At 43.3% G+C, this 12,831-nt stretch overlaps 1 protein-coding gene across 1 annotated transcript in view; it reads right to left on the bottom strand.

The window, feature by feature from the left end:
- frem2a (FRAS1 related extracellular matrix 2a) overlaps nt 1-12,241 on the bottom strand; it is a 53,326-nt gene extending 41,085 nt beyond the window's left edge. The window contains exons 1-2 of the mRNA XM_031872538.1: nt 7,084-12,241; nt 4,223-4,312 (exon numbers count right to left, since the gene is read on the bottom strand). Of these exons, the coding sequence (XP_031728398.1) occupies nt 4,223-4,312; nt 7,084-12,211 (5,218 nt within the window). The 5' untranslated portion in view covers nt 12,212-12,241. The remainder of the gene's footprint in view (nt 1-4,222; nt 4,313-7,083) is intronic.
- Between the last annotated feature and the right edge of the window lie 590 nt (nt 12,242-12,831).

Raw genomic sequence — 12,831 nt, forward strand, 5'->3', positions numbered from 1 at the left:
TTTTTTTAAGGTTCATTCAATTCACCTTACAAAGCAGGTGAGAGGTATTAGTGAAGATGGTTGGAAAAGGTTACAGCACAATGAGTTTCAACTTTGGGAAAGAACAATGACAGCTTTTTCAATTCCAAAAATTCCAAGAAATCCTGCAATCTAAACCGGATTATCTCATTTACATTCAGTGTGTCCATGGACGACTTTACACTTCTTATCCAAGACATAATCAGAATCTGTCATTCTATCGAGTTAAAGAGTTTAAAAGTCATTATGGAAGCAATTTAAAATTGACTGCTGAATGCTTATAAATAATTTGCTGCGCTTATCATTCAACGGAGAAGAGGGAAACACAAGGACTTTTGGAGAGATGGAAAAAAAAAAAAAGGTCACAGTGGCGCCACAGATCCACACCCAATCACACGTCATGCACAAACAAAACTAACGATAAAGAACCGGTGCCCTTGCAGTGTAGTCTGCGTGATGATTAGTCTTCTAACCCCAACAAGGAGAATGTCAAACACACAGTTTTTTTTGTCATATTCAAGAGATATTTGGGAAGATCAAAGCTGTGCAATGTGTATTGTGTTGAGTGAAACATGGATACAATGGGGAGATAGAGGCTGCAGGTGATGTTTTAAGGGGACATATTGTAAGTCTGGACAAAGCAGCGGTATGTCAGGGTTGCTATTGTGCAAGAGGGGTGAGGATGGGATGAAAGGATTCTATTGAAACAATCAACCTAGTTTGCAGTGGGAGGAGAAACGTACTGAAAAAAGACTGGATGAGCAGAGAGACTGGGACTAAATGTGCTGGTCTTATTCAGCCTTCTCAGAAAAGATCTTTCTGTATTGAAGTGTAACTAAATGAAAATGACAAATTTCTACGTATTTTAAGTAGATGGGTGCCATCAAATACACCATGCAATTCACCCACTTACCCTCAGTGGTATCTAGCCGTACAATGCTTCTGTTTGACATATCTCAAAACTTGGAAAATAAAACCCAAACTGTCTGCAGTACTCAAGTTAAGAGCAAAAATGTGTGCTTTCGTAATTCCAATGAACTGGCCTGTTACGTAGAACTGAATTATTAGATAATTAATCGATCAGTCAATGGACTGAAAATAATAGGAAAGTATTGTTATAATGAATTCATCGTTTACGCAGAAGTAGAACATTCTCCTGTTCCAGCTTCTCACATTTAAGGATTTATGTTGACATTTTATAGTTAGAGAAAAAAATTGGCAGACCAATCCGTAATGAAAATCATCATTAGTCTCAGACCTACTTTTTATATTGTGGTTTTTTTATGATTTTTCAAATTTCTACAAAGTCATTTTTGTTTGGAGTTGCTCTATTATAACTGTCAACGGAACATCCAATGGCCAAAGAGAAGCCTGGGAAACAAGCCATGTTGCAGCCCATTTCAGTTAACTATAGTGATCCCAGCGGGTATTAACCTGTGACAGAAGGTTCTTCCTGACACTCTTCCCCTGTAGATGAGCCTGTAATAGGGCCACGTAATTACTAGTGGCTGCCTCGGAGCTCTGCCCAGCTCAGACGCCCAGGGCTCTCATTACCCACAATGCTGCCTGGGCTCTTATATATCAAACAACTCTTTGTGCTGGAGGCCCCACTGGCCCTTAGCCTACGGCTACCCCTCTGTGCTCTGCTGTGCATGCATGTGTGGGATTATTTGCGTGAGTGTCTACCAATGCACATCTGGATTGGTGTACCTGCTTCCGTGAATGTAATGTTTCACATTATGCTCACTTCCTGTAAAATACAGGCTTGTAGACACGGAGGAGTTGATTCGGGGGATTTATGGGGAGGAAGAAAACTGAGAAGGATACTTTGCACTTTGTTGTACATGCTGCTGTGCTGCCTTTTAGCGGTATGTTAACAGGGTTTTACCTGGAATCAGTACCACCAACCCTCTTGCAAGGGAAGGATGCCCAAGAGGATCCCGTAAACGTATGGATTGATCATATAAACTCATGTAAGTCAATTACAGAGTTCCCTTTTAAATGCCACAGGCCTTTTTTATTTAAGCCAAGAGCATAGAAAAAGAAAGAAAAGAAGCTTACATAAGCATGGACAATCAACCAGTCAATGTTTCTTTTTTAATGTGCATAAAGGAACTGTTACTCGTCTACACATTAGCACTTTCTCCTAAGTGCATAAGCACCACAATGTGAAAAAGGAGTGCAGGGCTATATTACAAAACCATTAGTTTGTGTTTTTAGCCCCAAATTGTGCAATACATGGTATTCTTCTTGTGTAATGTGGATGTCATTTTTGGATGTTGGTGGTTAAGGCATACGGTAGTTTGAGAAGTATTGTGATTTTCCCTTCAAAGTCCATTCAATTCAAATACCTCAATGATATGAGGTTCACAGGGCTCTACATGAGTTCTGTGGGTTGTTAAACCTTTACATCTGATCATAACGGAAGTTAATTAACAGACTGAACAAACTTGTTCAACTTGTTCCAAGTGCATTCTGTACATAAACGTGCTACTATAAAACAAGTGCACCTCTTCTTTTTACTGTACATTTAAGGGAGCACTGCTCAAAGAAATGGGTGGTGTATGTTTAAATTAGTCATTTTTTTACACATAGAAGTTGGCACACATTTGCACACATACAATAAGGTTGTGGTGGAGTTGAAAAAATGTAGGGTGAGCGCCACTGAACTAATTCAATAACAAGAAAGGAAAAGGCCGACGAAACCCATAACCCTCTGTGATCTGACTGCTTTAACAAAAAATTATAATGTGGACTTGGAGTTGTGGTGCCATAAAGGTTTTATGAAATAATTAATTGTGGGTGAATATGAAATCGAGACATTTTGTATTACTTGTAATGCCATTCCATGTGCTGATACTACATTGCTTTACCTTTCTGTGAACAGATAATCATTACTTCTATTGGTTACAGCAGCAGCAGGACAAAAAACACAAGGAAGCAATGAAAAAATGTGCTTTTAAAAATACTAAGACAACCAACCTTTTGCATGTGTTTGCGGCATTTCTCCATTTGAAGTGCATTATCCTTAACATTTATGCTTTTACTCATATATATCTTTTGATCTCAGACAAATGCAACCACCTCTTAAGCTCTCCTTCACTCGCAGAAAATCTCCCAGTTGCTGATTGCTTGATGAGCTGCTGCCTCAGTAAATGGAACCTAATTTCATGCCTATCACAAGTGAACATATAGAAGGAAATGTACAGAATTTAAAGAGACCATTTCATGTTGATCAATCAGGAAGTAAATGATGGTCATAATGCATCTCAAATTAGGCGTAACAGGATTTTAAATATAAAAATGTAAGTATGTTGTTCAAACTGAAAGTGCTCTTTGCTTTATGTACAAGAGTTGCCCTAACCCTCTGGAGGCAGACAGTTGAAATATTGACACAAGCCAAGTTTAGACTGAACAACTCAGTGCTTCTTTAATTTGATCTACAGTATGTATTGGGTAGCTTGTATTCTCAATACATGTTGGTTAAGATTGTCTCTATGGTGACAAAAACGCCCTGAGAAATCAGCCTTGGTTGGAGATAGAATATACTGTAATACAGCTCGACATATCCTGCATTCACAAATTACACAGGCAGTCGCATTAAATCACAAAACTGTGAAAGTGATGTGCGCCAATCTCGGCACCTCAAAAATGACTTTGTTATCTTTGATGAACCTGTGAGCCTCATCAGGCCATCAGCAAGTTAACACGACGTAGCATCACTTGTAGCGTACAGTTACAGACAAAGGCCTCTGTCGGCACGCGCATATTTGTCAGAGATTGATATTCTGACCCACAGCTGCAAGGCTGCTTTGAATAGCAGATCAGTTTATAGGCAAATCCAGAATGAAATGAAGTCAGAGCAAATATAAGCCGCTTTCAAAAGATTTACAAAATGAAACTCCCTATGAGCTGAAATATCATGCGAGTGTGATTCTCTGAACCCTGACAACTAAACTCGGAGAGAAAAGGAGAGATACAGATTCACCCAAAAAGATGAGTCTTAAGGTTAGAGAGACCATAGCCAATAAGTGACAGGTTTGATCTTCACCTGAGCCAATTTGTATCCATCAACATTTTGCTGAAATGTCATTTAGTAAAACATTCAGGACCTTTCTGCTCATACAACGAAAAGCCTCTGGGCAGAGAGAAAAGGTGGCTAAAATGAAAATGCAAATATAAAGATAAAAAGGTGAAATCTTACCGTTATCCTCAACAGAGAAATGGAAGAGATCAGAAGTAGCGTTTTCTTCCTTCCGTAACACATAGCAGATGTTCAGGTCATCAATATTGGCTAGAACGGGAAAGTAACAAGGAGTTAGGAGTGACACAACGGGTATAAAGAAATATTAGGGCTGCAAGAAAATGTATGCAAATATGGTAAAATCAATCAAACCAACAAAAGAAAAACCAACAAAGAATCTAAATGACGAGCAAACAACCACAAATGTTTTGATGTAATTAATAACACGCAAATGAAGGCCAGTGTCGTGTTAATGATGCATGACGAAAAGTGTAACCTTACTCCAATAATCACAAGGTGATCTCTAAATTATAAATTGTATATCGAAGAGATTTACCATTGTCAAGATTAAAAACATATATTCATGAAACAATTAGCATTTGAAGATAAAAAATGTGAAGTTTCACGCTGGCTACACATAAATAGCCTCAAACACACTTTGAAGATGTATTACGGCTCTCTGGCTGTTCCAACACTCTCTGTCGAATAATTGTTCAAAGATGGAAGCTGTCCTGCTTCAACACCATATCAGCTACAGTAACAGCAGGTCTCTAGTATCACACGGATTCTGTTCCTTATCAGCACTCAGCATGAACAATTTTCTACCAGAGTACGCATTCTGAAAGTCCCGATTCCGTAATCCAGGACGATAAAGCCGCGACCTTAAATCCGAGACAGCTCGAGCTAAAACCAACAAGAAACGTTTAAATCCTGAACCTGCCCGCTCTCTGTGTCAACAGCCCCGAAAACCAGGTGACAACGGATCATTTAATGACAGACGGGGGTAAGAATGTTAAAAGCAGGATTGCGGTGGATTATTAGAGTACACTTCCACAGCTGTTTTCCTTGCTTCTTGAATTACAGGGTTTCTGTCTGCCTTTATTGTTTTCTCCACCATTCTCCAGAAACGTCTATTACAGTGCAGAAAAATCATCAAGACTGTGAAAGGGCTTGGCCTCTGCGAACCATGTCCTTCAATAATAGATGTCAGCGGAAGGAGGTTCATAAAAGTATAAACCCCTGACTCCTGGCTGGTGTGCCTCTAAAACCCTCTTAGTTGGCTTCCTGTCATTGCTGCCTCTGCTAACATGAGGACACGGACAAAAAGAACAACGTGCAACCATCTTACATTTGTACATTATGTGTTGGTGAGAGTATTGTTCTACACACAGACTAGTGTTCGTTTTTTTCACATTAGCGAGTATCGATCTGATCGCACGGGAGAGGTGGCAGGAAAAATGGTCTTCTCTGTGACACAGCCCTGAACCCGAGGACCTTGCAAATGTAAAGTCAACACTGTGAACCGGGGGCACGTTGTTCATCAAATATTTAAAAAGAATGCCTCATGGGATGTGCCCTGGAAATAGGAAGAGTAAATAAAGAGCGAGGGATTGTCTCTTTCACCTGACTGATTCCTCTGACGAGCCTGTTTGCTCTCTCTCACTCACTCTCTCACGCCCCTTGCCTCATTCTTTATTTCTCTCATGCCACTTACACCTCCCCCTTTCCTCCTGCCTCCTTTGCACTCTCTTCCATTTTACTTGCTCTTTATGCCCCCTCTTCTGCCCCTTTGCCTCTCTTTTCTCACCGCACAGATGAGACAAGATCTCATCTGTGCCCTCTCTTTTTCCAAAGACCACAGGCACACAGTGGCTGTCTGAAGTGTCCGTCTCCTGTCGACTGAGGAGCACTTGTTCACTCTCTTTTTTTGTCTGTGCTTATGCCAAGCTGTGGCAGAAGCAGGTGAATTTTCTTACTCGTTTGTATAATTGCCTCAGTGTGACATGAAATACTGCATTGATTGCATCGCTTTAAAGCTCAATCAACAGCATTGTTGCCTTGATTCGGTGTGTGTTATCAATACACAGACATGCAGGAATGGACAAATTCAATTCAGGCGGCATATCTCGCTCTGTATGGAAATGTGTTACGTCGAGAGTTTTTAGGTTTCTTTATAAATATTTAAGATGCACAAATTGCTATAAATCATTTCAAATCTGTGCTGACTGACCAGGTCAAACCATGGGAACGGTCCGCAGCTCAAATGCCGTCCTTTCACTAAAAGATCTGCTCTGACCTTTTCACTTGATCCTCTACTTCTGTCTTGCTTCATTTAACAAACCACTGTAGAGAACATCAGATGTGAGCGTCTCCCCGGAGATGCAGGAAAAATAAATTATTCATCTCGAACCGTCTACAAGACATTTGTGCCAAACATCAGCCTCCAACTTTGGTCTGCTAATTATGATTTGATGAGGAAGTCACATCTAAATCAGGCCCACAAATTAACTATTGAAATTCCCAAGCCTGCACTTGTCACACATATGAATAATTATTACTCCATAAATTAAAATCTTGTGAAACATTCATCAAAACGTACAGGTTTGCAGGGATTTTTAACTTAAACATTTTACTCTGAATAAAGTATTAAGGAATATAATTATAGGAAAAGAAAAACGTGTTTAAAACTGCTTCCACTTGCCAAATAAGCACAGTAATGATATTCAGCAATGTTTAAAGATGTTTGAGTGGGGAAAAGCATTTTTTCATGTTAGATTGATATTACTGTAGTTTAGCTTACTAATAATGTAATGCAATAATGTAATAATTATTTTAGCAGTATATTAGAGAGTGGGATGACCATTAAGGTAATTTTGTTTAACAGAACTGATAATTACATTATTAAATCCCCTTTTTTTCTGTCCAGCATCACTCAACCACTGAACAGTACTTCAAAAAAACCATTGTCATTTCATTATGTTATCCACATGCAATATTCGTGCAAAGGTCATGCATTATAATACTGGTGGGTGTTTGTTTACCTTGACTAAATGTACTGATGGAGTTGTTCCCTTGTGCCAGGTTAACGATGTAACCGCGTTTGGGCTGCGTGGTGATGTGGAAGACCAGGGAGGCCGGGGTGCTGTCTCTGTCCTCTGCTCTCAGCACTTTGGAGCTGATGGAGAACCCCAGGTGACCTGTGGCCAGGATCTTCAAAGCAGGGGCGCCTTTATTCACCACGATCTGTGGGACGCTGTTGTCATTAGCCACGATGGTGATCTTCATGGTTTGAGGGCGCCGAGTCTCGAACACAGTATCGGGGAATACGTAAAAGTCAGTGTGTGTGCCATCGGTGACTGTAAAGGAGAAGGAGTCCGCTGATGATTCAGTTCCGTCGTGTTTGTAGCTGATGAGGTTTTCATTGAGGTCTTGTTTGGTGAAGCTGGTGACGGGCGTGGACTTGTTGTAAAGGAGTTTTCCGTGAACAGGCAGCTGGCTGACTGAGAATTTCAGCAGCTTCTCAGCTGTGTCCTGGTCCTCTGCAGTGAGCTCAAATGGCGTAATCAGCTTAATCTGCCCTTCAGTGACAACCAAACTATTTACAGTAACAACAGGTTTCTTATTATCAACATCCACAATGGAGACTCTGAAGGTTCTGAAAATAGGATTGTAGCCGTCAGTGACTTCGAACTCAAAACTGTCCATTTTTACCTCATCGTCTGACGTGTGGATGTAGTAAATTTTGCTGCCAGCCAGCTGGAGCTGAGTAAAAGCCACAATGGGCATCCCAGGAGTATCTGTGCACTCCAAGTGGCCTCTGACAGGGGCCCTTGTGACAGTGAATATTAAATTCTCATCAGGGCTGTTGAGGTCAGTAGTGCTGAGGAGATCTGTGGTCAAAGTCACTCTGCCACCTTCTCTCAGAGACACACCTTTACTGACCACATCGGGGAACACCATGTCAATACTGCCCACAGTGATGTAGAAGTAACGATCAATTAGTGGGTTCATTCCATCGGTGACATCAAATTTAACCAAGTCCCGGATGCCCTCCTGACCGTTGTGTGTGTAAAGAATAAGCCCTGCATCGATGTCAGCTTGTGTGAAATTCATGCCTAGCGTGATGTTCTCCAGAGACCCGGATGGGGTTTTCCTCTGCAGGAGACCCTGACCAGGCCCGAACCGAGTGACGTATGTGAGCGTACTGTCTTCTGAATCTAAATCTGTTGCTTTGAGCACTTTGTTGTCGATCTCCTTGGTCTCCCCAATTTCCACCTCCAGGCCGTCGTTGATGAGCATTCTGGGGGTCTCGTCATCAACAGCGATGATCATAACCATGGCTGTTTTCTGCACAGAGAACTTTCCATCAGTCAGAGTGACATCAAAGCTGTCCTCTGTTGTCTCTGAGTCATCGTGCTCATAAATAATACTTGACGCTTCCCTAATCTGCTCTAAAGTGAAATTAGTCACCAAAACTGAGCCCGTGGACAGCTGGTTTAAAATGGCACCATGTTTGGGAGGTTTGGAAATTATGAACATCAGCTCCTCTGGTGGAACATCGGCGTCGGCCCCGTTCAGAATTGGAGTGTCGATGACGATGTTCATTCCCTCCATCACGACTATCTCCCTCAGATAAATCTCTGGCTTTTCATCATTTGATGGGATGATAACAATAGGGAAGAAATGGTTCTCTGAGAAATTGATCCCATCAGAGCACCTAAATGTGAACCTGTCTTCCACTGGCTCTACCCCTTTGTGAATGCTCTGCACATAGTGGATATTCCTCTCCCTGATGTCTCTGATGGTAAAAGCACTGATAGCTGTTCCTGACCTGGACTTTTCTGAGCCTGGGGCGGGTGATATATTTTCCACATAGCCGGCAGTGGGCTGGACAAAGATGGTGCAAAGGATATCATCCGTTGGAGTGTCATTATCATCAGCGTTTAAGTGCTGAGGGCCAATGGCGTATTTCTCCCCTTCAATGACAATGAATTGAATCCCAACTCCGACCTCAGGGGCCTGGCTGTCAACAGGAAGGATAGTGACTCGAACATGGACCCCGTTGACGTTATTTCCACCCACTGTCCAATCATCGGACATGTCTGTGAGAGTCAAATTGAAGCCATCCTGCTCAGAGGCGAGACCTATCTCCCCACCGGTGTGTGCATACACAACCACACCATTGATAATATCAGCCTGTGTGAAACGTGTGGCAGGCACTCCTTTAAGCAATATTTCACCCATTACTGGAGGATCTTCCACAATAAAGGTGAGCAGGAGGTCATCTGTGTCATCATCATGGCCTTGAATGACATTAGTTGTGATTTCTGATGCTCCGTTTTCCAGCACATCCATATGAGAGCCGATTGTTCCCGGAGGCAGATTGACGGTTGGAGTTTCATCATCGACAGGCTTTACATTAACTTTGACCGTCACGGTTACAACATGAATCCCATCGCTGACATCCAGCAGAAATTCGTCGCTCATCGTCTCCTCCCCACCATGACTGTATGATGTCTTCCCTTCTGAGATATCCTCCAGTCTGAAAACCCCTTTTTTCTCTAGATCAGTGAATGCAACCTGGACCTGGCCATATTTAGCGGGCTGGCTTAGAGTAAAGGTAATCTGTTTGCTCTCTGTGTCGAGGTCTGTGGCGTCTAGCTCCGCAATACTGATGATGTGCATTCCACGTTCAAACACAGTAAAGCCTGTGTTTGTAATCTGAGGGGGTTTGTTGTTGACAGGCTGGAGGTAAATAGTGAAAGCTCCTTCCACGCTGTTCCCAGCCGTGTCTTCAACAGTGTAACAAAACTGCACGACGTGGGCTGTAATTCCAAGCTCAACATCTGGGGGGCCGTAGGAGATCTTATGGTGGTTACTTTGAGCTTGTGTGAACTCTGTGACTTCAGTGTCGGGGCTGTCTGTCAGAATCAAAGAACCGAACACAACTGGGTTATTTTCATCGGTATCCATTGGGGGCTGGATAACTGTGTATTTGAGGTCACGGTCCTCAGAGTCCAAATCGGTGTAGCGCAGAACTTCTTTGCTGAAGTGAGTGAGCTTGAACTCCTGAACCGTCATCTGCAGGGTGGTGCCAGGGAACAGCTCAGGGGGTATGTCATCTATGGGTAAAACCCGAATTATAAATGCACTCTCTCCTGACTTATTAGGGGGGTCGTTGTCATCCTGAACTGTGAACACAAACTGATCCATGATGGTATCTGTGCTGTGAGGGCCTGTGTGCTTGTAAAACAGCTTTCCATCAGTGATATCTTTCTGAAGCCACTCCGTCACCTCCTTCTCATACACTTCATCCTCAGCATTGAATTTCCAAGAGGAGGGGTCCTCTGGGGCGTCTGACTGCCTTAAGAGCACTGTGCCAATGGTAGAAAAGGGAGTGACAATGGTGAATTTAATAGTTGAGTCCTCAGAGTCAATGTCGGCAGCGCTAAGCATGAGGGGAGATATAGGCATCATCTGGTTTTTGAATAGCACCAGGCCGGTGTTGGCATTTATAATCGGTGGCTCGTCATCAGTGGGAACGATTGTGATGGGAAACAAGAATTCAACCTCGTTTTTTCCATCCGACATCTTGAAGACAATGTTGTCGCTGTACGTGTCGCTCCCATCGTGCTGGTACACGACGACCCCTGTTAGGTCAGCAGGTGTGAAGAGTTTCCTGTGAGAGCCCAGCACCATGAGGTCCCCGTGGCGCAACCCATCCACCACTGTGATGGTGACTGTGTCCAGGTTGTCTTCATCGCTGATCTCCAAGTTGTGGGCGCTGAAGAGAGGCCGAGACTGCCCCTCGTACAGCAGCTGACCCGTGTTACGCGTCACAACGGGGGCCAAAGAGTTCATCGGCTTCACGACTATCATAAAAGCAAAGGGGTCGGAGACGGCCCCGTCTGTGTCTACCACCTCAAACTCAAGCTGGAAAATCCTCTCAGTGTCTGAGTCCAGGGAGGGCGGCTTGTAAGCAATTTTCAGATCACGCAAGTCTCTCTGGTAGAAGGACGTGATAGGCAGGTTTCTATCATCGGTGCTTACTATGTAGCCCTCCTCATAAGATAAGGGAGAGGTGATGTTGAAAATAAGCTCATCTGGGTCTGACTCAGCATCTTCAGCAGCGATCATATCAGGCGTGAGGGCGGTCATGACGAACTGGCTGATCTCCATCATCATCATGGACACAAAGCTGGGTTTGGGGGGAGTGTTTTCTTCCCCCCCTTTGATGCGAATCATAAGATGGAAATACTCCTGTTTCACTAGGTTGCCTTCCTTATCATGCAGCTCCACAACCATGGGAACGTAGTCCCTATTGGGAGACTTGCGGTCAAACGTGTGCTCATAGCGGATGTCAGCTTGCATGAATTCATCACAGTCCATCATTTTGGAAAGTTTCCCCCCGTCAATGAGTCTTCCATATCTGGGCAGTGGGCTGCCACTGGTCAGGGATGTGACCTCACATTTATGAGAGTCTCTGTCATAAGTAAACTCTAAAATCTTCTTATCAATGGGGTTACTGGTCGCTTTGAGATTATCAACAGTGAGAGGCATGTTTTTGGTGAGTATATCTAGTTGAGTAAAAACTACTTCAACCTCCATCATAAACGGGATAATAACGGTTTCAGTTTGCGCATCATACCTGAGCTGCAGCCTCACTCTGTCTTTAGCCGGACTTCTGGACCCGTAGTGCACGTACGTCACATCATTGGGACCGAAATCACACGGAAACTTTTTGGGAGAGAGATGCCCCGGTCTCTGTGAGAGCGGATCATTGTCCAGGACGGTGATGCTGCACCGGTCTCCCGGCTGCGTCTGAATCACCAGATCGTTGACGTGATCGATGAAGACCGATCTCCCGAAAGGCACACGTATTCCGCTGTTGGCAACCAATATCGCGTCTTCTGACAGTTCAGATCTCAGCGCGTAAAATAGTCCAGAGCTGTCGGGCTGCGCGAAAACAATACCTGTTAGTGAAAAACACAAGAGAAGTCCACGGAGCAACATAGCGACGGATGTGATCCAACCCACCCGAAAAAAAAAACAGTCACTCTGCCGAGGTGCTGAAAAACGCTCCGGTCTTTTTTTTTTACTCAAAAAGGTACAAATCCCCAAAGTATTGGGAGTCAGCTGGATGCCTACACGGTGGTGACTCCCGTGCATCTAACTGTCCGGACCCTCGACATGCTCCGCGAGAATAGCGCGCAGGAGTTTTAACTTCAGACACTTGAGAGCCTGCGCTCAAGTGCTACCGCCCATCTCTGCGCGTATTGGAGGGTTTTTAGGGCTTGTTGCCTCAGCCCTGTCGCCAATGGGCAGTGCAGCTGACATTCACAGGGGGGGGGGACTAGAAGATGAGCTGAATTTCCCAGGTTCATCACCCATTTACTGAGTTTCTCCTGTCAGAGTCTCGAACGACATATAGACGTACAAGGGAACTTAAAACTTCTTGATCATGATCATGTCACATGATCATGTCACCTGTAAACATCCAGACTGTGGGCATGCAGATATTCTAGATGCTTTCCATGCTATGTCAGAAAGATAAAGGTCAACAACTCCACTAACTTTATTGTGTGACTGCTTTGACGATAGAGGAATATTTGACTCACTAAATAATCAAATAAATAGTTGTAATATTGCAAAAAACGATCATTTAATTTATTTAATGCACAATAAAACAGATAATGTATGCATTAGCAGGTTAGTCTGTGCCAATGTTCATTATTAATTGTTTTTTTATATCTTCGGAAAATAAAGCTCAGGGGAATCCCAAACTGCTT

The sequence above is a fragment of the Anarrhichthys ocellatus genome, unplaced genomic scaffold (assembly GCF_004355925.1).
Source record: "Anarrhichthys ocellatus isolate YVR2014 unplaced genomic scaffold, GSC_Weel_1.0 scaffold65, whole genome shotgun sequence".
NCBI classification, from domain to species: domain Eukaryota; kingdom Metazoa; phylum Chordata; class Actinopteri; order Perciformes; family Anarhichadidae; genus Anarrhichthys; species Anarrhichthys ocellatus.